General features: G+C 44.0%; 1 protein-coding gene across 1 annotated transcript in view; it reads left to right on the top strand.

Annotated features, from left to right (window-relative positions):
• megf10 (multiple EGF-like-domains 10) overlaps positions 1 to 25,725 on the top strand; it is a 166,962-nt gene extending 141,237 nt beyond the window's left edge. Inside the window, exons 17-25 of the mRNA XM_055632519.1 lie at positions 924 to 1,052; positions 2,299 to 2,427; positions 9,597 to 9,725; positions 12,167 to 12,403; positions 14,182 to 14,309; positions 16,210 to 16,336; positions 19,443 to 19,487; positions 21,333 to 21,539; positions 24,163 to 25,725. Of these exons, the coding sequence (XP_055488494.1) occupies positions 924 to 1,052; positions 2,299 to 2,427; positions 9,597 to 9,725; positions 12,167 to 12,403; positions 14,182 to 14,309; positions 16,210 to 16,336; positions 19,443 to 19,487; positions 21,333 to 21,539; positions 24,163 to 24,317 (1,286 nt within the window). The 3' untranslated portion in view covers positions 24,318 to 25,725. The remainder of the gene's footprint in view (positions 1 to 923; positions 1,053 to 2,298; positions 2,428 to 9,596; positions 9,726 to 12,166; positions 12,404 to 14,181; positions 14,310 to 16,209; positions 16,337 to 19,442; positions 19,488 to 21,332; positions 21,540 to 24,162) is intronic.
• The last annotated feature ends 1,428 nt before the right edge of the window (positions 25,726 to 27,153 follow it).

Raw genomic sequence — 27,153 nt, 5'->3', positions numbered from 1 at the left:
AAGGCGTGGATATATTGGATGTGGAGATGATGTTTCCACTAGTGGGAGAGTCTAGGACAGGGGTTCCTAACCTTTTTCATCCTGTTTATTACCCCTGGCAACTTTTATAGCAATGTTATTTCACTTATGAACAACTAATGATGAACAGATATCGGTATACCAGAACCAAACACAGTCAGTCAATGGGAAAAAATATGTACAAATCCAGAATCAACAAATTTATCCACTGGGTAGGCAAAATGTACCCCCTGGGGTACCCCTGGGGGGTAAATTTACCCCAGGTTGGGAACCCTTGGTCTCAGACCAGAAGGCACAACCTCTGAATAAAAGGACATACCTATATAAAGGAGATGAGGAGGAATGTCTTTAGTCAGAGGATGGTGAATCTGTGGAATCCATTGCCACAGACAGTTGTGTAGGACAAGGCACTGGGTATTTTTAAAGTGGAGATTGATAGGTTCTTGATTGAATGACCAAAATCCTTGGTTGATGTTATTTCATGGAGGGAAACCCTCTATTATCAATTCAGAGGGATTCAGTAACATTAGTCTGATTCTCTAGAATAGTAAAAGAGATGACCTCGTTGAAATATGCAAGCATACACCTCGAGATTTGAGACCTTGGAACCAGCAGGTATCTTCTCAGGATTAGTGGTCGCTCGTTCAGGGCCAAGACGACTGTGGGTCATAGTCTGGGTTAATAGATTATTGGATATTGATGTAGATAGTGGTGATGAGGATTGGGTTTAAAGGTGTACTTAAGGTAATGGATCAGGCACTGGCTTGTGGAATGGTGGGGCAGCTTCAAGGAGCTGGGAGAACTACCTGCTCCTTTTTTATTGTCACGATATTTTCCGTAATATTCAAACTCGATACGCGTCAGATGGCAGTAAGTGACTCCTGTTTTTGTATTTGTTTCCTCAGCCTGCCCGCCAGGATACTGGGGCCCGAACTGTATCCACACCTGCAACTGCCACAATGGAGCCTACTGCAGTGCTTATGATGGGGAATGCAAGTGCACGCCAGGATGGACGGGTCTGTACTGCACACAGAGTAAGGACCTCTTTGCTCTCTCCATGAGCTGGCCTGCTGTGTGCAGTTCAGCATTTGCTCCCTTTGCTTCATCATGTTGCACAGTACATCAACATTTAATTGCAATTGAAAGTTAGACTACTTGGCACATTTAAAATACCGTATTAAAAGTAGCACTTGGTCATATCAAACATCAACATCAACTTTAAAATCTAAGGTTCTGGTTAAAGTTCTTTGCTCAAGGTTTTAGTAATTTCTCTTTAGTAAATTAAAATTCATTTAATTGAGGAAAGCTGCACCTTCTACAGCCATTCTACACCTTATTTGATTATTAGTTCATGGGCAGGGGATTTTCTAAATGGTCTGGCATTTACTATCTACTTTGTTGCCCCTTGAAATGAATGGCCTGCACAGCAACTTCAAAGGGCACAAGTCATTCACATTGCCCTAGGCCTGAAGTCATATATAGGGTAGACTAAGTTTAGTTTAGTTTATTAATGTCATGTGTACAGAGTTTCAGTAAAAATCTTTTGTTTGCATGCTATCCAGTCAAAGAAAAGACTATACATGAATGCAATCAAGCTCTCTGCAGTGCACAGATAAAGAGGAGAGATTTGGTATTTCTTTAAACAGTTCTGAGGAAGTTGAAACATGGAGAAAGAGATTCCACATGAAGTAGTTAATTTTTGATTCAATGTTAATTTTGCAGAAATAATTATGCTATTAACATTGTATTCATGCTTTTAATGGTGGTTTAATTTTCAGCAATGATATAAAAGGCAAGTCCAGTAGGTTCACTTGAAGCAGCAAGGATAAGTTGGTGTCCTCACGAATAAAATATTATATTTATACAGTATTGAAAAAATATGCCAAGGTTCTTCCCATGAGAATGCTCAGGATATGACAGTGAATTGTGGAAAGAGGCATCAGGAGAGATGCACTGAGACTGTATGATTTCATGAAAGGAGAAATGAAAAGAAGTTTAGAGAGAGAGGATTTCAAAGCTTAGGAACTCAGGAGATGAAAGCACAACTGCCTGTGATGGGAGCATGAAGTCAGGGCTTTTCAGGTGGAGTTTAATTGGGTTGATTCGCAGCAGCTTTTGAAACTGTGTATTTATCTCTGCTCCCTTACAGTGGCATTGCTCCTGCTGTCAACTCGACCGCAAATCCTGTTATGTTACCTCGTCTACTGTGATCCGGTTTGCAATCGCTTTATTTAGCTTCATGATTGAGCTACAAATTGCTGTTTTTCTTTGTTACTGCAGGGTGCCCGTTAGGTTACTTTGGGAAGGACTGTGCCGAGGTGTGCCAGTGCCAGAACGGAGCAGACTGCGAGCACATCATAGGGCAGTGCACCTGCCGCATCGGATTCATGGGCAAACACTGCCAACAGAGTAAGTCAGTGAAGCCAGTCAGAGGGCTACATAGCATAGAAACAGGCCCTTTGGCCCAACTCATTCATGCTGATCAAGCTGCTTTACCTGAGTTATTCCTGTTTGCATGCATTTGGCCCACTTCCCTCCAAACCTTGTGTGTGAAGGAACCGCAAATGCTTGTTTAAACCGAAGATAGGCACAAAAAGCTGGAGTAACTCACCGGGTCAGACAGCATCCCTGGGGAAAAGGAATAGGTGAAGTTTCGGATCGAGTCTGAAGAAGGGTCTTGACCCAAATTGTCACCTATTCCTTTTCTCCAGAGATGCTGACTGACCCGCTGAGTTACTTCAGATTTTTGTGTCTATCTTCCCTCTAAACCTTACTTGCCTGTTACCTGTCCAAATGTATTTTTAATCATTGTACTTGTATCCATCTCTACCACTTGTCTCTCTCGGCTCATTTCACATGCCCACCATTCTTTGTTTGAAAGATTTTCACCCTCAGATCCCCTTTAAATCTTCCCTCTCCCACCTTAAACCTGTAGCCTCTAGTTTAAGATTCCCGTACCCTAGGAGAAAGACTGGGACCATCCACCTTACCTATGTCCCTCATCTATATATTACTAAAACACTCATCTTGTTTATTCTGTCTCTTTGTCTGTCTGTCTGTCTGTTTGTCTGTCTGTCTGTCTGTCTGTCTGTCTGTCTGTCTGTCTGTCTGTCTGTCTGTCTGTCTGTCTGTCTGTCTGTCTGTCTCTGCCTGTCCGTCTGCCTGCCTGTCTGCGATGTCCTGAATTACGCCAAAACAGTACACGATAGCCCTGCAATTTTGGCCCACATTGCTCACAATTGTTCTGTGGTGTGTTGTATCAAGTTTCGTTCAGATTGATCGTATATTTTACGTTATTCACATTTTAAACTTTACAAAATCCAGTTTGAAAAAAATCACTTGAACTTGCAGTTAGCAGGGTATGACGTCACAATGGGATCTCATTTACATAAACTGCCCGTCAACAGTGTTCCACCCCACAATTACATCACAATGAGATCTAATTTACATTAAAAAAACAGCAGCTTCCACCTCACAATGACGTCAAGGGGGGTAGGGAGGGGCGAGGGGTTATGGAGGGAGGGAGTGATTGAGGGTAGGGGAAAGGAGAGGGTGAGGGAGGGAGTGGGGGAGGAGAGGTGGAGAGGGGAAAGAAGAGGGAGGGTGAAGAGGAGGGGGTGGAAGTGCTGGGGATGAGGGGGAATGGAGGAGGATAGGGGTAGGAAGAGGGATGGCGAGGCACACTTGGGGAGGGTTGCCGTGACTTGCATCACAACGGGGATCTCTGGCGTCACAACGGGAACCCGTCGGCCATGTGGGGGAGCAGGGAGATAGAGGGAGAGGAGGGGGAGGGTAGGGAGGGGAGGGGGGTTATGGAGGGAGGGAGGAAGTGACTGAGGGTAGGAAAGGAAAGGAGAGGGAGGGAGAGTTGAGGGAGGCATCACAACGGGGATCTCTGGCATCACAATGGGAACCCGTCAGCCACGCCTGCGCAGTTGGGGGCTATGGGTGAGTGGTGGAATATTGCGTTTGGGGACCAGCCCTCCCGTGTGACAGGGACCCAACAGATCCCACTTGGTCTAGTGACTTTATAAATCTCTGCAAAGTCATCCCTGATGAACATCTGATGGAAGCAGATGCAATAAGGAACAATGGCTCCTCCATTGCACTATCAATGTCCACAAGGCTTTGGTTAGAGTGCACTTGGAGTACCGTAAGAATTTATTGGCACAATGCCTGGAGGAGGATGTATTTCCCTTAGAGGAACTGCTGCATAGGAGAGCCAGAATATTACTTGGACAAGGTTAAAGTACAAGATATAATTAAAAAAAGAACTGCTGATGCTGGTTTATACCAAAGATAGACACAAAATGCTGGAGTAACTCGGCGAGTTAGTCAGCAGCTCTGGAGAAAATAGACGTGGCATTTCGGTTCAAATGTCTGAAAAAGGGTCCTGACCCGAAATGGCACATCTATTTTTTCCAGAGATGCTGCCTGACCGGCTGAGATACTCCAACATTTTGTGTCTATCTTTGATAAAATACAAGAATTTCCTTAGAATAGAATGTCAAATTCATGTAACGATGTAAAACAATTATGTAAAAAATGGTAAAGGAAAGATTAGGGAGACAAACTTATTTTATGGAGACAGAAACTGATTAAGGAGTCCTGGAACAGCAGGGCATTGTCTAAGTTTTAAAGTCATGCTTTTTTAGAGTAAGGTTAGGATATGCAGCTGCAGGGTAGAACATAATGTGGATCTCTCTTCCTCAATCGATAGTTAGAACTGGAGAGTTTTAAGGGCCTGTTCCACTGTGGGGACCTAATTAGTGACGTTAGAAGAGTTTGCCCTCGACTCATACTCGCAGCATGGTCGACACGAGGTCTTAGGAGGTCTTTGTAACTCTCCTTCATGCTCGAGAGTAGTCCCCGCGTACTCGAGGCCTCAGTAAAGGGGCTATCCCACTGCGGCGACGTAATTGGCGACTTTAGATGAGCTTAGGAGAGTTTGAAAAAATGTCATGTCGAAGACCTCCTTCGACTATGTAGAAGCCCTCCTTCGACCTCCTTCGACTATGTTGAAGACCAGCTTCAACTAGCTTCGGGAAAATTGGACACCAAATAGTGGAGAGTGATGACGACCTCCTTCGATCTCCTTCGACTTACCTTCGACTATGTTGAAGACTATCTATGACTACCTTTGACTACCTTCAATTACCTTCGACAACACGCCGACCTACTTCAACTAAACCTACGAGCAAAAAAAGTATCGATTTTTTCCATGGCGACCTTTTTTTACTCGCAGGCATTTTTCAACATGTTGAAAAATACGCCGCAACCTAGCTGAGGTCTGGAGTACGTGGGGACCACTCTCGAGCATGAAGGAGAGTTACAAAGACATCCTACAACCTTGTGTCAACCATGCTGCGAGTATGAGTCGAGGCAAACTTGCCAGAACTCGCGGATTAGGTCGCCGCAGTGGGGCAGCTTCTTTAGGTTGCGGCGTTTTTTTCAGCAAGCTGAAAAATCCCCGCGAGTAAAAAAAGGTCGTCATGGAAAAAATCGATGTTTTTTACTCGTAGGTTTAGTCGAGGTAGGTTGTAGTAGGTCGTAATGCTATCGTAGGTAATCAAAGGCAATCGAAGATGTGTGTGTGTGTGTGCAGACGGTCGATCCAGCTCACGGGTTCATCGCTTACAGTCGATCCAGCTCGAGGTTTTTCAGGCGAGTGCCTTCGAGCTTGAAGATCGAAGACAGTCCCTGAAAAGTCGTGTTAGTGAGACAGGCCCTTTAGGTCCTGGATCACAGTGAATGGCAAATTAAGTTAAAGGAGCTGAAAATACTCATCCTTTCCTTTTGTTCCCACCATTCAATGAGCTCGTAACAACTATTGTGCCATTTGTATTTCATAGAGAGTAATTCTGGAGTCACAAGGGTTCATGTCTCTCTGCAGAAATTTGAATACGAATACCAAGTTGACACCGTGTGCGGACGTGGCGTCGAAGGACGAGAAGCCGAAGCAAAGAAGTGGAAGCCAAATAACCGAACGGAAACTAAGCTGAAAAGCCAAATAACCGAAAGTGTACAAAGCCTAAATGCCAACTAACTGAAAGGGTGGGACACCTAAAGTCAACTCACCGAAAGGCCGCTATGCGTCGCCTAGAAGCCAACTCACTGAAAGACCGCTGTGCCGAAAAGCCAAATACTGGACATGACGTGCCGGGGGGGGGGGGGGGGGGGGGGGGGGGGGGGGGGGACGGGTACCTGTCAGCGATTGGTCCAGTCCCCCCGCATCCATCGCATCACTGGCCGGGGTAGACAGGAGGGTGGGGGTCATTTTCCCACACAAGACTGCCCTGGGCTAGAGGGTGACTGGGCTCTCTGAACCCGAGCACCAAGTTACAGCGGCCGCAGGAGCGCATCCCTCGGGACAGCCCCCGGCTTTGTTTCCGTTAGGTTATTTGGCTTCCACTTCTTTGCTTCGGCTTCTCGTCCTTCGACACCACGTCTGGGCACCAGCTGACACAACAGTGCAGTGTTGAGGGATTGCTGCATCGTCAGAGGTGCTGCAGTTTGGCTGAAGCTTATCAAGTACTTATTTGTTTAATTCCCACAACTCTGTTTCGGAGAACAATATGAGAGTTGTAGAGCATGGAAACAGGCACTTCAGCCACCGAGTCTGCACAAACCATCAGCCATCCATTTTGCTTACCCACAGCTGCTGTCTGATCAGGGGCGGAAAACCCGGGGGGGCCAGAGGGGACACGCCCCCCCCCCCTGTTTTGAGAGGTGGGGGACATCTCCCCCAAGTTTTTGTGATCCCGATTTTAAAATCTCCGTTTTTTGCGCTGGATTGAGCCTCCTAAGCCTCGCGCTTGCATGTGAGTGTGCGCATGCGCGCGTGGCCGCCAAAAAATGGTGTCCCCGTCCCCTCCATGTTTTGATAGCGAGTGTCTGGTAACATGGAGGCAGTATTTGTGAACCACCATTTTGATCTTATTTGGAAGGTTGGGATGTGCCCATCGCTTGAAAGGTTCCTTGAAAGGTTCCATCCCTTGAGATCACACCTCACCACTTTACAGCACTAAGAAAGGTGGAGGTCAGGAAAGGCGGAGAATTGAAGTCAGAGGCCATCTGAAACTTAGGATCTCAAGTGAGTGATGAGTGGAGGTGTAGTACAAACCAGTCACCAACTAAGTTTTTGGCCTGTTTAGAGTGGATGTTTCCAGCAATTGGAGAGTCCAGAACCTGAGGGCACTGTCTCACAATAATAGGATGTATCTGTAGGATGGAGATTAGGAGGAATTTCTTTGGCCAGAAGGTGGTGAATCTATAAAATTCATTGCCACAGATGGCTGTGGAGGCCAAGACGTTGAGTATTTTTAAAGCAGAGATTAATAGGTTCTTGATTAGGAAGGGTGTCAAAGATTACAGGGAGAAGGCAAAAGAATGGGGGTGAGAGGAAAAAATAGTCATGACTGAATAACAATGGGTTGAATGACCTAATTGTGCTCCTATATTTTATGGTCTATGGTCTCTCCAATGTCACAGAGAGTGATTAATAAACCAGCTGCTCTATTTTAATAGTTTATCACCCACACTTTAACAATGCGGAACTCGCAGCTTTCTTTTTGTTCACTATCAACCAGTGCAATATTATTTTCTATGATTCTTCCCAGGGTGAAAGCTTTAACCGCTGAGGGCAGGCATTAGTGCAGTCCATGCTGTTCTGATGTTGCTTCCCCCTCTGGTGGTGATAGATTAAACTGTAATGTTAATAGGTTCACCAAATGACATAGGATTTGAACTGAATCATGGAAGGTACAGAATGGAATGATGCCTTTTGGCCCACTGTGTCTACACTGGGTCTCTGAATAAGTTGTTAGATTAAAATAGATATTTCTGTGTTGTCTTTCTCGTTGCTTTCCTAATCCCATCTCGGACCCGCAAACACTCAGCATAGGAGCTCCGCAAGGCTGAGTACTCTCCCCTCTCCTCTGCTCCCTCTACACCAATGACTGCACCTCCACTGGCTCCTCTGTCACGCTTCTCAAGTTTGTGGATGACACAACCTTGATTGGACTGATCCAGGATGGGGAGGAATCTGCCTACAGACAGGAAGTGTCACAGCTGGCGTCCTGGTGCCATCGCAACAACCTGGAGCTCAATGCACTTAAGACAGTGGAATTGATTGTAGACTTTAGGAGAGCTCCCCCTCCCCTCACCCCACTCACCATCAACAACACCACAGTCGCATCTGTGGAGTATTTTAAGTTCCTGGGAACCATCATCTCCTAGGACCTTAAGTGGGGGGGGGCAACCATCGACTCCACAGTCAAAAAGGCACAACAGAGAATGTACTTCCTGTGGCAGCTGAGGAAGCACCATCTGCCACAGGCAATGATGGTCCAATTCTATATGGCCATCATAGAGTCTGTTCTCACCTTCTCCATCATGGTCTGGTTTGGCTCAGCCTCCAAGCACGACAACCGGCGAATTGTCCGATCAGCTGAGAAGGTTATTGGCTGCAACCTTCCCTCCATTGACGAACTGTACACTGCAAGGATCAGGAAGCGAGCGGGTAAGATCATCTCTGACCCCTCTCACCCTGGCCACAAACTCTTTGAATCACTTCCCTCTGGAAGGCCACTCCGGATTGTCAAAGCTGCCACAGCCAGACATAAAAACAGCTTTTTTTCCACGAGTAATAGCTCTTCTCAGTAACCAAAAATCTGTAGCCTCCTTTTGCTCTGGTATTTTATTTAATTCACATGTTTAATCAACAATGTTTTATTATTAATGTTTAATGTTTCATGTATGATTCTTAACTGTCACTGTATGTTATGTTGTCACTTGTGGGCGGAGCACCAAGGCAAATTCCTTGTATGTGAATATTGGCCAATAAACTTATTCAATTCAATTAAATTCTTAGCCATGTTCTCACCTCATTACAACCATTGGGAAGAAGGTACAATAGCCTGCAAAGCATAACCGCCAATTTGAAGGACAGCTTCTTCCCAGCAACCATCAGTCTCTGAACACTGCACAACACTAACCACAACTCAACCTCAGCCATGATCTACTGCAGACTTTGTTTTGGCTGCACTACATACTTCGATATTGCGCTATTCTGGTCTGGCTATCTTGTATTACTGATCAATTTATAATATCATTGATTATTGTGTATTTATTTGTTCTGTTATTGTGTAGATGCATTAGTAATGCTGTAGCAGCATGTAAGATTATCGTTGTTCTCTTTCTGGTGACAACTAAGCACTCTTGGCTATTGACTATAGACAAGGTCTTGTAAATGTTTCCTTTAATTTTTGATTAAAGGAATGTTAGTGACAAAATGGCTGTTGTATCTCCAACATGACAAGGACGATGAACTTCAAAACCACTTAATTGACTCTGGGCAATTTGTGACCTCCTGAGCTTGTTATCTGTATTGTGGAAAAGTTGGCTTTTTCCTGAGGGAAACTTTAAAAATCTCAATGAAGACACCTGTGTACAATGAGTTAGAGAGCAGGTTTTTTTTGTTGAAGAATAATCTATGTCTTGATAACTAATTATAAAGTCTGCAAACTCTCAGGAATAACCGGGAACAACTGATCAGATTGTCCATATCTTTCCTACAGGATGTCTATCAGGGACCTATGGTTACGGCTGTCGCCAGGTGTGTGATTGTCTGAATAACTCGACATGTGATCACATTAAAGGCACCTGCTATTGCAGCCCCGGATGGAAGGGCTCAAGGTGTGACCAAGGTATGTCCTCTCGTGCTAAGATTGTGCGTTTTCCCCAGTTGTACGTTTACTTCACTGCTCAAGTCACGAAGATCAGAGGAAGCATTGAATGGTAACAATTCCAAAGGAAGTACCATTTACTGCCTCAATTCTGTAACCAGCTGTTTGCGTGAGCAATGTATCTTGTTCCAATCCTATCCCTTACACTGTTGTCTTGCAGCTTTATTTTGTTTTTGCAGCACTGGTCCAATTCCCCTTTGAAAACCATGCTTGAACTTTCCTCCAATTAGGCATTGTGCTCCAGATGAGGATCCCTTTGGGGAAAGAGATGAGGATCCCTTTTGTCCTTGTCTTACCTTGGTGTTTTCTTAAATCTGTGTCCACTGCTTTCCCCCTTCCACCAGTGGCTATATTTTCTCTCTGACTGCTTTGTCCGAACCCTTATTGCTTTAAACCCTCCTTTAGATCTTTACTCACCTTCTCTGGAAAACAATCTCAGATTCACCAACCTTTCCTGTCACATGTCTCTCATCTCTGGCAAGATTCTGGTGAAACATTTTTGCATCTTGCATCTTCCCCAAGACGTTCACATCCTCTTTAAAGGCAATGCCCAGAACTGGTTCATCATATCTCCCAGATCTGGCATCCTGTCTTTTAATTAGGGAACCCTGTAACCCCTATATGTTTTCTCAATGTGTTGTTGTTGCATCCAAATGTGTCAGCACTCTAATTACCTGCAGCCTCTTGTGAATTGGCTCTTCAGTTCAAAGTCCGTATTGAAACCCCAGTCGCTCGATGAGTGTTAGCAAAGGTGTTTTGCTGTTTTGCAAATGCTCAGCCAGAGTAAAAGACTGGCTACAAGAGAAGTCGATCAAAATAGAGGAAGCAACAGGAAAACAGGCCTTTGGAACTATCCTGCGCATGCCACCTCTTACCCTTCACGCAAACAATGAGTTCAGATCGTATTTACCTGCTCTGTTCCCATATTTCTTCCCCCATTTTTCTTCATCTCATCATCAAACCTAACCTTGAATGTTTTACACAGCAATATATGTGATGATGATGTGCACGGTGTAGGAAGCTGACTCCTCCCCTAAGCCAGTCAGGCCCGTCCCCAATGAGAACATGCTGTCAAAGCTGCTGCAGGTTTTCCATTCTTGCCAATTCAATCTCACGGGGTTGGTGACTTCACCTTTAGCTCCCAGGCATTGCTCCTTGTGAGGGAGCACCAGTCAGAGCGTGATACTTCCTGAACTGAAGGCAGCACACAGATTGACTGTCACACTTCCAAAATTATCCACCGACCCCCAAGAAGGGTGAATCTCTCAGCCTTGTGTCTCTGTCCTCACATTTCACTACCATGTTGATTGTTGGAGCTTGCTGTGTACAAATTGGCTGCTGCACTACAATGAATACTTAAGGGGCTGTCCCACTGCGGTGACCTGACCTGCGAGTTGAGAAGAGTTTGCCCTCGACAAACTCGCTGCATGGTTCACACGTGGTCCTAGGAGGTCCTATGAGGTCACTTGAACTCTCCTTCATGTTTAAGGGAAGTCCCCAAGTATTCGTGGCCTCAGTTTGGTCGAGGAAAACTCGTTGAAATGTTGAAAGGTTTTCTGCGAATAAAAATTGGTTGGGATGGTTCTTTTGAACTCGTAGTGCAGTGGATTGGGGTCGCTATGTAGTTACAGGCAGTCGAGGGCAGCCGTGGGCAATCTCCTTCGCTGATCGGGCATTTTAATTGGCTCATTGGAGTTTTCAGGACCAAGGAAACCGACCGGTAGATAAAATGCCCACTAACTTTATTCTGGCTTCTTAAAAGTCCTTCTTCCCCCTCTTCTCCCCCCCTTTCTCTCCCCTACTCTCCCCTTCTCTGCCCTTCTCACCCCGTCTCTCCCCATCTCTCCCCCCCCCCACCCTCCGCGCTCTCTAAAGGACTTACTGTACACTGCGCAGCCGTCTTTTACCTTCGTCTTCATCGCGTGTGTGAATTTCAGACAGCGCTCCCCCGCTTTCCCTGGCCCCCGCCTTTGCGATGTGTGAGGTCGGTCGATCCAGCTCGCAGTTTCATCGCTGACGATCGATTCAGCTCGAGATTTTCCAGGTGAGTGTCCAAGAGCTTGAGGGTCGAAGACACTCTTCTGAACTCACGGATTAGGTCGCCGCAGTGGGACAGCCCCTTTACCAATTCTACTATTTTTGGACATCCTACAAGGGATGTGAGCGGTTATATACAAATGCTTTCTTTTCTGCAGTGCACTGATTATGAAATCATCACACCATGACAAATGACCCTTACAGAGAACAACATCTTGAAACAATGATCAGCACTATAATCCCTGCTCCACCCACCGTGTAACTGCATCTTGACAGGCAGCCACACGCCATCCAGGGGTGACAAGACTTGTTCCCACACTTGTAAACACAATGTGATGTTACATTTGTTGTCCTCATATTTCCAGCTGGCGTTATTATCGTTGGAAACCTCAACAGCCTTAGCCGGACCAGTACAGCCATTCCAGTTGATTCCCACCAGATTGGAGCCACAGTGGGGATTGTGGTCCTCCTCCTGCTTGTCCTCTTTCTTCTGGTGCTCTTCATCTTGTACCGGCGCAAGCAGAAGGGGAAGGAGACCAACATGGCAGCCGTAACCTACTCGCCCACCCTCCGAGTTATGAACACGGATTATGCCATCACAGGTGAGAAACTTTCAAAGAAAAACACAAGTGATAAGTCTTAACGAATGTTTAATGTTTATTGTGGAGCAAAGAAAAGGTGTCGGAAGTACCTGAGCAGGAAGGCCATTCTGTCCCTCACGTCAATGGGATCATAGCTGACCTGGCTTGACTCCATATACAGTACCCGCTTTTTCCTCACACCCTTTTATACTTTTGGTTAACACGGTCTAAAATTTAAGATTATCAATTAACCTGGCATCAAATGTTATTTGCAGAATAGAGTTCCAAATTTCCTCCACAATTTAGTTTAGTTTAGAGATACAGCGTGGAAACTGGCCTTTGGCACACCAGGTCCGCATCGACCAGCGATCACCCATACACTAGTTCTATCCTACACACTAGGGACAATTTACAGAAGCCAATTAATCTACAAACCTGCACGTCTTTGGAATGTGGGAGGAAATCGGAACACCCGGAGAAAACCCACACAGACACAGGGAGAATGTACAAGCTCTGTACAGACAGCACCCGTGGTCGGGATCGAAGCTGGTTCTTTGGCGCTGTAAGGCAGCAGTGTCCCGCTGCACAACTGTGCCACTTCAGCATACAGAGACATTTCCTGACTTCATCCCTGAATGTCTTTGCACTAATTTTGGGATGAGTGGCAAACTCCCCAACCAGTGGAAGTGATTACTCTATCCGTTCCGGTTAACATCTCAAAACTTTCATCAAGTCATCCTCCTTAATCCCTCTTCTTCAAGGCAGTAGTTCATGCAGTCTCACTACTTAATGTATAAAAGTGTTGCCTAAGAGCTGGAGAGGTCCATTCCTATCAAAGCTGATCTGCATCTTAAGTCAAGTCAAGTTTATTTCATGTGCACAAGTATGGTGAGGTAAAGAAAATCCTGCTTGCAGCAACATCACAGACAGATGGGCTCAGACAAAGCCACAAGAACATAAATAATACATGAATTCTGCAAGTGTGAAAAGAGAAAATATCTCAAAAAACCCCCCATTAGTACCCAAATAAATTCTGATGCAGCATATTGACCTAAACGTCGATTATCCCTCTGGCCCCACAGATGCTGCCTGACCCACTGAGTTCTTCTAACAGTTTGATTTTTGCTCCAAATCGCAATATTTACTGTTTCTTGTGCAAGTATATGTCCAAGTATATGATTCGGTGTGAAGATCTGTTTGAAAGCATTTCTATATGTTTCCTTGGGTTGGCTTACTATATTACAGGCAAGGTAATGTTTCACTGAATCAATGTATTGAAGCGGCATGGTGGCGCAGCAGAGACCCGGGTTCGATCCAGACTACGGGTGCTGTATGTACAGAGTTTGTACGTTTTACCCATGACCACGTAGGTTTTCATTGAGATCTTCAGTTTCCTCCCACAATCCAAGACGTACAGGTTTGTAGGTTAATTGGCTTCGAAAAATTGTATAAATGTAAAATGGTCCAAGTGTGTGTAGGGTAGTGTTATGCCCCTGTCCCACTTAGGAAACCAGAACGGAAACCTCTGGAGACTTTGCACCCCACCCAAGGTTTCCGTGCGGTTCCCGGAGGTTTTTGTCAGTCTCCCTACCTGCTTCCACTACCTGCAACCTCTGGCAATCACCTGCAACCTCCGGGTCTGTGCTGACTCGGTGGCCGAAGGGCCTGTTTATGCGCTGTATCTCTAAACTAAACTAAACAACCTCATTCATACATGTTGCCAAATTGGAGAAGTAAGTTTGAACATGATAATAAAACTGTAAACACTTTCTGACCCCAATTGACTGCTTTCTTTGCAGAAAACATGGCACAAGGAAATACTGGGAATGGAAACAGTCACTATTTCTCCAACCCAAGTTACCATACCCTCGCCCAATGTGGGAGTCCATCACACACCAACAACTGCCAACGGGGCACATCTGGAAAGGTAAATCACTGTGAACCAAATCATTATGGCCTTGGTTTCAGTTACCACTAGTTGTTCGGGTAGCTCACAATACAGGTGCACAACCTTTTATCCGGTGTTCCGGAAACCGAAAAACTCCGAAAACTGGCCATTTTTTCCAGGATGTCGTCTGCACACCAAAGCTCGCGTTTGGCGCCAAACCTGACCCGAAACGACCCACGGTCAACCCAGGTCTGTACTACTGTAGCGGCTGCCTCCTCCCCGGAGACCGGCGAGACACTTAAACATCTGTAAATCATTGCTTAAATGTTAGTCAGTTAATTTGGAGGGCTTTTATGTGAAGGGGGGGTTGAAGGGGTAAACTTTAATTCTTAGTCCCCTACCTGGCCTGAGAGACGGGGAGCGGTCAATGCCTTACCGGGTCGCTGTGCAGTAAGCTCCACAGCGCTGTGGCCGCCAACTCCCAGCTGGGGCTGCGGGCGGCACCGGTTGTAGCTCCGACCCCGGCAACTCTACCCCTGGCTGCGAGGCGCTCCAAATCCACCGCCGCCCGCGGCGCTGGGATACCAGCGGGGAGCGGGCAATGCCTTACCGGGTCGCCGTGCGGTAAGCTCCAGGGTGCTGAGGCCGCCTTCTCCCAACATTCGCGGAGCTGGGGGCTGCGGGCGGCGCTGGATTTGGAGCGCCTCGCAGCCAGGGGTCGAGTTGCCGGGGTCGGAGCTACAACCGGCGCCGCCCGCGGCCGGACGGAGTCCCCAGCTCCGCGATGTTGGGAGTCGCCGACCAGGTAGGGGACTAAGAATTAAAGTTTCCCCCTTCACCCACCCACTCCACCACCACATAAAATCCCTCCAAACTAACTGACTAACATTTATGCAATGATTTACAATGATTCCCTGGTCTCCGGGGAGGAGGCAGTCGCTCCAGGCTTTTCAAGCCGCCCGCGCTACCTACCTAATCTACGCTAAAAAATCTTCCATTCGGAAATCCGAACATGTCCGAAATCCGACAAGTGTTTGGTCCCAAGGCTTTCGGATAAAAGGTTGTGCACCTGTACTAGTGATAGTCAACCTGCCAACTTCCCACAGCAACAACGGTTGGCCTCTGAAATGATAATAATTACACTTTTGTGACCTCATATATTGGCTTAGGCAACGGCAGCAGAACAAAGCAGAGCATTCGGGTACTGGCAGAAGGCACAATAATTTGTCTCTGGTTGGTAATGCTGAATGAGTGCAAGAGTGTTGGAAACAAGTGGAACTGCCCTCCAAAGACTTGATCCAATTATCTGCAATGGAACTGGATGTATGGAACCACATCCAGATGGCAGCTAAAGCTTGTGGCCATATTTTTGCACAGCTGAGCGATGTTGAAAGTTCTTCCTGCTGCATTTAAAAAAGCCAAAGGCATGAGATTAATTGGATTTACCACATACGATTTGGCTTTAGTGAGCTCAACTTTCTTTCTATAGTCACAGACCCATCCCAAGTGACATACTTCACCCAATCATCGTCTCATCATTTCTTACTCCACTAATCTTTCAGTCAGCTATTTAAAAAATGATCCAGTCATTATTTCAGCACTCTTTGTGGAAACTAGCTGTTTGCAAATTGGCAACTGGGTTTCCTACATTACACCAGAGGCTTTACTTAAAATGTTCTTTATTGGCTATAAAGTATTTTGGGATGTTGTGAAACTGTTCCAAAGTGTACATTTTTCATTTATTTTCTTTACTGAAATGCTAGTTAGTAGCTTCAGCACCAAGCTGCATTAGAATGGTAATTCTGGCCTTGGGAACAAGGCCATTCAATGTCAAGCTTCCAATTCAGCAAGAATAGCCCAGTGAAGTTGTGACTGCTAAAGGTGAATCATATTAAATTCTGCTGGTGATGTGTTTTATTTGCTCAATTTTAATCAACAGTCAAAAAACAATCAGCTGTTTGTTAACATAAAGAACCTCAAAAGTCAAGGAAAGCAAGGCTCCATGATGGACTACACAGCAACTCTACCTGCAGACTGGAAGCAAGGAGGCTACCCGAATGATTTAGGTATTCTGTTTTCTACATTATTGTTAACGAAAGGAAGAATAAAACAGTGCAGGGATATTATGATTTAAATATTGGTACTTCTTTTGATTAAGTTTAAGAATTTCTATATTCAAGCCTGAGGTGTGGCTATTGCTGGGAAGACTGACATTTATTCCCCTGCACTCTAGTTGCCACTTGACTGATTGATAAGGAACCATCTTCTTTAACTGCATTTGTGGAATTCCCTGCCACAGAGGGCAGTGGAGTCAAAATCACTGGATGGATTTAAGAGAGAGTTGGATAGAGCTCTCGGGGCTAGTGGAATCAAGGGATATGGGGAGAAGGCAGGCACGGGTTATTGATTGGGCACGATTAGCCATGATCACAATGAATGGCGGTGCTGGCTCGAAGGGCCGAATGGCCTCCTCCTGCACCTATTTTCTATTTACCTATTTTTCAAACTGCTCAAACTGTGTCTGTTGGCTTCAGTGTCTTTTGGAACATTCTGGAAGACAACAGAAAAGCAACACAGATGATATGAATAGAACCAACAATTAATTTTGCTTTGTTCCAGATAGTTTCAGAACATATTAGTAGTATAAAGAGGAGTCTAAGTCTGCTTGCCATTCATTGAGATCACAATAATCTGTCACCTGATTCCATACATCTGCCTTTCCCCATCCTTTTAGCCTTTACTTATCACAAATCAACTAGCCTGATTTAAATTTAACAATAAGCGAGTTTGGTATTCCGACTGTGCCTGCCCAGGTCATAGGTCATTTGCGATAAACATTCTCGGCAGCTGAGCTGCTGCGTGTATACAGACCTGCGTTTCATCCGTATTTACCAGCTTTGCTCCTTCGAGGTAAGAAAATACTGCTTTCAAAACTATTAACTGGGTGTATTTATGGTTCATTTGCACAAAATTACAATGATTTTGTTGGTTTTATTGCTTTTTGTTTCTGTGTTTGTTGCTTTATGCTTTGGAACATAAGTGTTATAGCAGTGTTTCAAACAAACTGCTATGTTCAGTACATTTTGAGACACTGGTATAACAGTTATACACTCATTGCAGTTATTGGTGAGTGCCTGGTAAGAACCTTGGCAAACAAACTTTTACTGTTTTCTGTGATATATTTGGATTTGTTTACTCCTTGCGGTGTAGTAATGTACCTTTATCAATGGCAGTATGTAGGACATCGGTACTAAGTGCGGTGATCATTCGGGTCGCTTTGTGTTTTATTTTTTTATCAGCTGAAAATAAACAAACTGTTGAAACAGACTCTCGCTCTTGCTACTGCCGTTGCAGTGTCAACGCTTGTGGGTCCATCATTTACATGCCGCTGGAAATTAAATCTCACCCCACACTCCTTCACTCTCACACTCTTCACGAACAGCCACCCGCTACAATAGGCGAATGGTCCTTTCTTTTGTTAATCCCGCCTGCAGTCTCTGATGGGGCCGGTTTCACAGACTTAACCGTGACCGGTCGTGTTTAACCTGGGCTCTGGGAACTCGGCATCTGATGGGGACGAGGAAGGCTCCAAAGGGAAGGCAGGGACAACTTAGAATCTGGCAGCAGAGTGGCTCTGTAAATGGATTCATTCCACAGTTAGTTTAGTTCGGAAAGATCCGCGGCCACTGGTTCAGGAGATCGATCCAATTATTGACCAACAGGCAGTGGAATCCGTCTGTGACAGACTCCACAAGGAGTAGGCCACTTGGCTCCTCAAATCTGATCCGCTATTCATTAAAACCAAAGTTATTTCTGATCGTTGACCAAGCTTGATCAATCTTTGAAGTTCCCTGATTGCCATTAGTTATTCTGTATTGTGGCTGTATCAATGCTGAAAGTTCTCCCTGTTGCATTTGAAACAAAAGCCAAAGGCATGAGATCAATTGAGCTTACCGATTGGCAATAGTGAGCTCAACTTTCTTTCTATAGTCACAAACCCATCCCAAGTGATTATACTACACATTAAATAATCTCTGGATTAAAGAACAAATCACAACCTTCTGTGAGAAAATGTTCTCCTCTTTAATGAACAAGCCTTATTCTGAATGCGTGGCCCCTAGTTCTAGAGGCCATTGATTTATTATACTGTAGATAGACTGATCTTTAACAACACAGAGATTTGTAATAATTTTACTCAACCATTCAACCTATGCAAATATGAGCTCCTTTGTCTGTGATTCATTTGATTTAAATGTTCATTGAGATTTGATGGAGTTGCTCAGTGTCTCAAGTCTGTTTATTAGATGTTGACTATTCTATACCTTACAACTTGCTGTACATAAACAGTAGGATCTACCCAGTATTTAAACATTCAATTATCTACCCCCACCCCCCCCCCCCCCCCCCCCCCCCCCCCCCCCCCCCCCCCCCCCACCAACCCTGCAGAGTTTTGAGTGGAGAGCATCCCAGATTTCCATTATTTTTTGTATGGGCCTAATTTTGTTTTGTACTGTTGCTCTGCATGCTTCTCAACAGAGGAAGCAGATTCCTCTCCATCTACCCTCACAGATCTTTACGGTATTTTAAAAACAAAGATCTGTTATCACGAATCTGTTATTTCTGAATACTTGAATCCCTTGAGGAAAACATTATAAGCTGTTATAGAGTCATAGAAACATAGTCATACAGGTCCTTCCACCCAATATACCCACACCAACCAACATGCCCCATCTGCACTAGTCGACCCTACCAGCGCTTGGCCCATAACCTCCTCGCCTTAAACCTCTGCCCTCTGCTTCACGATACCCCCACTCTGGGCAAAAGACACTGTACATTTACCCAATCTAATCCTCTCATGATCTTGTACACTTCTATATGATCGTCCCTCATCCTCCTGTGCTCCAAGGAATATAGTCTTAGCCTGATCAACCTCTCCCTATAGCTCAGGCCTTGAGTCCTGGCAAAATCCTCATAAATCTTCTTTGCACTCTTTCGAGATTGACAACATCTTTCCATTGATTCAATCCCATTATATAGTCACGATATATTCCGAGGACAATATCTTCTTTCTCAGGATTGCTTCTCAGAACAAATACAGTTCTCTGGATAATCTATGTTTTGCCTCAGCTGCCATTTAACCTTTGTATAAACATTATTTTGGTTTGCTTACAGGTGCTTTTGGTGCTGATAGGGGATACGTTGGAAAATCTCTAAAAGGTAACATTTTAAATGGTCTCGGTGATTTCAAAGCATTTATACTTCCAAGGACCTGTTTCTTTGACACTGTGTTCAGCTTTTGATGAGCAATCTCTTCAAATAACCATTTGAGCCAGAGGCTATGAGCATTGCTGGCCATGACACCATCGCCAGCTAATAAATGGACCTGATGGCATTTATTAGCTGTCGATGGTGCCCCTGAGAAGCTGGTGGCAAACTACCGTCTTGCTCTGCTGCAGTGAGTGTGGTGAAAGTATTGCACATGGATAGGAAACATTAGGAAGATATGGGCCAAATGCGGGCAGGTCTACACTAGTGTAGACAGGGCATCTTGGTCGGCATGGGCAATTTGGGGCAAAGGGCCTATTTTAGTGCTGTATGACTATGACTCAAAAACTGTTTCTGTGGTGCAGTAGAGTCAGTGACTGCAAAAATTGACATCAATAGAAACATAGAAAATAGGTGCAGGAGTAGGCCATTCGGCCCTTCAAGCCTGCACCGCTTAGTAGAAGAACAGCCACTCATTTCTAGGTGTGTAACATGAGGGGAATTTTGGTTTGGTGTTTTTCCAAAGTGCCTGTTGCCCTTGTCCTTCTAAGTGAGAGTCTGTGGGTTTGGGAGGTGCTGCCATCGAAGCCATGGTGGATATAAACAGTGAATCAGCATGCACTGTAACCATGGTGCAGGAAGCAAAAGTTTACCAGAGACCGTGTCCGCATAAATACATGAACTTTTAGTCATCTTAAGTCATGGTAGTGGAGTCAAATATCCATTTGCAACTTTTACCCATCACTGTTTAATTCAGTTGTTAAATAATTCAGTGGGATCAATTAACAATTTTCTGTGCCCATTTTGATACCAATTGACATTCAGCTATCCAAATGCCACTCTTCAGAATTTCAATCCCTAGTTTAGAATGGAGAACAACTCTGGAAATCGTGGATAAATGGTAACTTTAATAATAGCAGCAAAAGTATCTGAAAAAAAGACCTTTCGACTTTAGAGATAAAGTGTGCTAACAAACAGGTCCTTCGGCCCACTGAATTCATGCCGACCAGCAATCATCCCATATGTTAGCACTATCCTACACACTAGGGACAATTTACAGAAGCCAATTAACCTGCAAACCTGTACATCTTTGGAGTGTGGGAAGAAACCGGAGCATCCGAAGAAACCTGTGGTCATACAGAGAACGTACAACTCTGTACAGATAGCACCCGTAGTCAGGATCAAACCCGAGTCAGTGGAGCTGTAAGGCAGCAACTCTGTCACTGCGCCATTGTGCCTCCCTGAATAAGAAACCTCTGGAATGCTATTGGGGAAGGAACATTCAAGAGTGGAGATGTTTAGAGCTCTTTCAAAGAGTTGGCACAAGGAGGAGAGGCCAACAAAAACCAACTTCTATATTGTAGGATTCTGTATGAAGTTAAACGATTAATGAAAATTGACTTCTAGAATTACTCAGCAGATGTCATTATCTGAAAAGGGAGAGAAACAAGAGTTAATGTTAAAGACCATAGATAAATTAAATAGGTTGGACCTGACTACCTGGATCTTTTATTTTAGAAACTAATTTTGTTTTGGTAAAAATGGGGGGGAGGGGAGAGAGGAGGAGAGAGGGAGGGAGAAATGTTACTACCGTGGGGAAATGAGCTTAAATCCAAAGAACAGTCAAAGGAATGTGAAAGTTCTCTGAAGCATCCAACAGCTAAAGAGTAAATATGATTTCCCTGTGAAGCATAAACATCTATTTGCAAGCCTTGCAGGATAAATTATCATCTTTGGGTATATTTTTTAAATTAACTCTTTTTATTTTTAATGTGTGATTTGTTTTCACACCCACAGATCTGGTGAAAACTTCAGGCTTTAGTGCCAGCACATGCTCACTCAACAGTACTGAGAACCCTTATGCCACCATCAAGGATCCACCAATTTTTACATCAAAAAATTCAGAGTGTGGCTATGTGGAGATGAAGTCTCCAGCTCGCCGAGATTCACCGTATGCTGAGATTGGCAACTCCACTTCAGCTAATAAAAATGTTTACGAAGTTGGTATGTTTGATATAATCTACATTATAGTGCTCTATCAAAGAAACATTCTTAAGATTACATACAGAGCTGTTATGTGAATGACCTTCCATCAAGGTGAGGAATTGCCCAAGAATTATAAGCAAGCAGAGCCCAGCCATTTTCCACATCTTCCCTAGTTGAGTGAACCTTGCATCTGAATGTACATCACTTCAATCTCTCTTTGGTTCGTGAAAACAAAGCAAAACTGCAGATGTTGGGAATTTGAAATGAGAACAGGAAATGCTGGAAACATTCAGCACATCAGCAGCATCTGCACTGCTCAACCTGCTGAGTGTTCCAGCATTTTCTGTCTTTGCCATTACTCTTCAATTCATGCGGTTGACTTTTTGGGATATTAGATGATAATTAAGTCATCAGACAGATTGTCTTATGCAGACATCAAAGGGATATCCTGACGAATATCACCGTTGGGGAGTATCGAGTTCCATATCACCATCCTATGAAGGTCAATATCACTATGGATGAATATTGCAGTCATTGTCACCACTGGGTAATATCACCCGGGGAAATATTCTGACCAATGTCCCCAGGGCAAGATCCCGATTCATGCCACTATAATGTTAATATAACCCGTGGAGCCCGATATCATCATAGAAATGTCCTGATCAATATTACCTGGAGAGCATTCCAGTCAATATCACCACTGGGCAATATTCTGATCAAAGGTACACAAAAAAGCTGGAGAAACTCAGTGGGTGAGGCAGCATCTATGGAGCGAAGGAAATAGACAAGGCCGAAACCCTTCTTCAGATATTCTGATCAATATTAGCTTGCCGAATATTCCAGATAGTATCACTTTTGCGATGTCACAATGCAAATATCCTGAACAGTACCATTGTTGGGGAATATTATGTTAACATGACTCGGTGAATATGCTGATCAATAACACCCAGGATTATAAACTATTTATTATCACCAGACAATATACTAACAGACTGGATGTCAAGAGGTTGTTTTCCGTGACTTGAGATTTCGGGTTGAGACCCTTCTTCAGACTGCTTCAGCAGGGGATTATCTTAATTGATATCACCAGGGGCATGAGGTGTTCAGTGCCATTAAGGATTTCCAAATCTTAAATATTGGTATTGTGAAACAAGCTAGGTATTTTACTTGTTTAAGAAGGAACTGAAGGAAATGTCCTGATCAATATTACCTGGATAGCATTCCAGTCAATATCACCACTGGGCAATATTCTGATCAAAGGTACACAAAAAAGCTGGAGAAACTCAGCGGGTGAGGCAACATCTATGGAGCGAAGGAAATAGGCAAAGTTTCGGGTCGAGACCCTTCCGCAGACTGATGTGGGGGTGGGCGGGAAGAAGAAAGGAAGAGGCGGAGACAGTGGGCTGCGGGAGAGCTGGGAAGGGGAGGGGAAAGAAGGAGAAAGCAGGGACTACCTGAAATTGGAGAAGTTAATATTCATACCGCTGGGGTGTAAACTACCCAAGCGAAATATGAGGCGCTGCTATTCCAATTTACGGTGGGCCTCACTCTGGCCATGGAGGAGGCCCAGGACAGAAAGGCCAGATTCAGAATAGGAGGGGGAGTTGAAGTGCTGAGCCACCGGGAGATTACGTTGGTTATTGCGAACCGAGAAGGTGTTGGGTGAAGCGATCGCCAAGCCTACGCTTGGTCTCACTGATGTAGAGCAGCTGACACCTAGAGCAGCGGATGCAATAGAGGAGGTTGGAGGAGGTGCAGGTGAACCTCTGCCTCACCTGGAAAGACTGCTTGGGACCTGGATGGAGTCGAGGGGGGAGGTAAAGCGACAAGTGTAGCATTTCCTGCGGTTGCAAGGGAAAGTGCCAGGAGAGAGGGTGGTTATTAATCCTTCCATCATTGTCAACATTTTCTGAAATTATACTATATAAGCCATCATTTTAAATATCTCCAATAAATAACACCTCCTAACTTCCTCTGCTCTATTGAGAATGGATTTATCATAATTGGGTGGTTTGGTTTGGAAGGGACGAATTGATCAGGGAGTTACGGAGGGAGCGGTCTCTGTGTAAAGCTGAAAGGGTAGGAGATGGGAAGATGTGGCCAGTGGTGGGATCCCGTTGGAGGTGGTGAAAATGTCAGAGGATTATTTGTTGTATGTGACGGCTGGTGGGGTGGAAGGTGAGGACAAGGGGGACTCTGCCCTTGTTACTAGATGGGGAGTGAGAGCCGAGTTACGGATAATAGAAGAGACCCTGGTGAGAGCCTCATCTATTCTTACTTGATAGCTTGAATCTAAAGAAGGGTCCCAACTCGAAACGTCACCAATCCGTGTTCCCCAGGAATGCTGCCTGACTCACTGAGTTACTCCGGACCTTTGTGTCATTATTTTAAATCTTACTTTCACCCGTTTTGCTTTGCCAATTATATTAATCTGTGTTCTCTGGTTATTAATCCTTCAATCATTGTCAACATGTTTCTGAAATTATACTATATAAGCCATCATTTTAAATATCTCCAATAAATAACACCTCCTAACTTCCTCTGCTCTATTGAGAATGGATTTATCATCTGTCCTGTAAAACAATTATTGCAGATACACTTTTACAATGAAATCATTAACTATGATATTCTTGTGTTCTAGAACCTACTGTGAGTGTCGTTAATGGAACATGCAATGGAAACACTCCCTTTGGTCCTTATGACCTCCCCAAGAACAGTCACATTCCATGCCATTACGACTTGCTGCCAGTCCGAAGCAGTCCTTCAACGTCACAGAGAATGAACGACAATGAATGAATTAGATGGCAGTGATTTACAGATGGCGAACAGTCCAGTTGAATAGCTCTCTGGGGCAACAATAGAAGGAGTCTGGCCAATGCCTTACCAAGTCCTCTGGACATATTTAGATGATGATTTAACACCAGTGCTCAACTGAGTTACAGATGAAGAGCGGGGAAATTTTGAAGGCCGCTACACAACTAAAGAGAATTCCCTTTACAAAATTCCTTTTTTTTTCTAGATGTCTTTGAGGGTTGACGTTAAACTCCTGTCTTTGGGCATTCATGCTAATATTTTGTAGTTCACCTTGTGAAAAACATTGCTAGTGAAGAATTTAATTGTTTAACAATTTTTCAGGAAGAATGTCCTTTGAATTGTCTTATAACATGCAATTCCTTAATTCCCACAAGCCTTTTAAAGTAAGTCATTCCATGTATACATAAATAATACTCAATAATACCAATTGATAATCATTTCAAGTAGGTAGCATAAAAGTATTTTAGTTCTTTATATTTTTATAGAACAGTTTTGACTTAACTAAGGAAAAGAAACAAATGATGATTGCGAGTGGTCACAGCAAAGTGCAAGTTATTGATAGATTCTTAGTGATTAAAAAGCACACTGTAAATGCAAGCATCTATAGAGACTTCCAATGCTTTGCCACCACATACTGTATCTTTGAGCTTATTGCATCCACAGCCATTTTCTGTTTCTTCTCTGCGAGCTTCTTGTAAAATAAAAACAATGCTGTGCTTAAGCTGGTCTTGTGCATCACAAATAAATTTGTAAAAATAGTAGTGATTTTAGTTTACTTTTGTTTTATTTTTACTTTCCCAATAACCAGCTGCATAATTGAAGGCTGTTACACTGTGTTCTGGTGATATATGCTCTTGTTTTTGCATTTAAATCTGTGTTCAGATTAATGATTGGTTTCATGAGAGTGTTATGTTTTTTTTTCTTCTGAGGATATTGTGTCACAATCCTGAGCCTATGTTATTAATCCTGTGTATTGTATAATAAATTGTACATAGAGGCAAACCAGGTTAAACTGATTGACAAGTGGTAACTTGTTTAATGGACAAAACTGTACAGTACAGAAAATACATCTTGGCCTGCCAGTATCATTAACTTGTATGTGCTGTTGCACTATAGCTGGATTGGATTGTGACATATATACTGCCCCACCGAGACCATAGGTTCTTTCACCTAAGCAATAACATCTTTATTACATTATTTATGTTTTTTCTCATGACCAGTATAAACCATAACAAACCATGGAAGTGTATTATTCCAACTCATTTACTCCAACTGAATGCTAACGCTAAATGGTTTTCATCCTGCTTTAAATCATTAAGCATTATCTGCAACATTTTATGTAGAGATTGTTTGTCACCAGCTTTTTAATAAAAATTACTTTTTGAAAGTGTATTTGGTCTATGTTTCTATCACATGACTATTGTTCAAGGAAGCCTGAAGTCCCACACCACCTGGTTCAGGAACCGACAGCTATCAGATTCTTGGACCAACCAACACAAGCCTAACCCTAGTTTGACTGTAGAACACAATAGCCCACCTTTTGCACTACTATGGAATTGTGTTTTATCTAATCATATTTTTTGTCTGAGGTCTTGTATCTATGGCAATCTTTTCTTTTAAAATTGTGTATTAATTTATGTATAATGTGTGCATAATTTGTTTTTTGTGTTTGAGTCTACGTGCCTGTGGTGCTGCTGCAAGCAAGTCTTTTCAATGTCCCTGTGCCTCACTCTTATTGTGCATATGACAATAATCTTCAAGATAGACACAAAATGCTGAAGTAACTGAGCTGGACAAGCAGCATCTCAGCAGAGAAGGAATGAGTGACATTTGGGTTCAAGACCCTTCTTCAGATTTGAACGTACTGTAACTTGGGCAGTTTTACAACCCAGTGGTAAGAATATTGATTTCTCTAACTTCAAGTAACCCTTGCTGTCCCCCCTCTCCATCTCTCTCCCATCCTAGTTCTCCCACTAGTTCTCCAGTCCTCCTGCTTAAACATTACTGATTGTATGCCTCCTTGTCACCATCCCCTCAGCTAACAATGAACCATTCTACATTTCCTTATCATCATCTACTTTGATTCTGCCATTTTCACCACCTTAGTCATAGAGTGATACAGCGTGGAAACTGTCCCTTTCGTCCCAACTTGTCCACACCAGCCAACATGTCTCAGCTACACTAGTCCCACCTGCCCAGGTTTGATCCATATCCCTCCAAACCCGTCCTATCCATGTGCCTAGAGAAGGAATGGGTGATGTTTCAGGTCGAGACCCTTCTTCAGACTGGGTCTTGACCCGAAACATCAACCATTCCTTCTCTCCAGAGATGCTGCCTGAACTGCTGAGTTACTCCAGTCTTTTGTGTCTATCTTTGGTTTAAACCAGCATCTGTAGTTCCTTCTTACACACTATCCATGTTCCTGTCTAACTGTTTCTATAGGATAGTCCCTATCAGGCAGGTGCCGTGAGCAATTACTCAAGGTAGGCAGTCGGCCGGCTTTTTATAAAAAATCTTAAATCGCGCATGCGCAGATTGTTCTCTCCATAAAAAATAAAAATAAGTAACAATTCAATTTTCCCAAGCCTTCTAAATCTCCTTCATTTTTTAATTACTGAATGGGCGGGGGACGGATGATGAAGGCAAGTGGAGAGATGGTGGGAAAAACGGGAGCACACCGGGATGTTGAATCAGTTGTCATCTTATTGAATGACAATACTAATTCAAGGGTCCAATTGGAGGGAGAGTTCCTTTCACAGCGTGTGGAGAGTCTGTGCCAGGGGTTAAAGATGCGGGGAGGGCAGGAGTGTTGAGAAGG

The sequence above is a fragment of the Leucoraja erinacea genome, chromosome 3, assembly GCF_028641065.1.
Source record: "Leucoraja erinacea ecotype New England chromosome 3, Leri_hhj_1, whole genome shotgun sequence".
NCBI classification, from domain to species: Eukaryota; Metazoa; Chordata; class Chondrichthyes; order Rajiformes; family Rajidae; genus Leucoraja; species Leucoraja erinaceus.
Note: the sequence above shows the minus strand (reverse complement) of the source record. Positions and strands in the feature narration are given on the sequence as shown.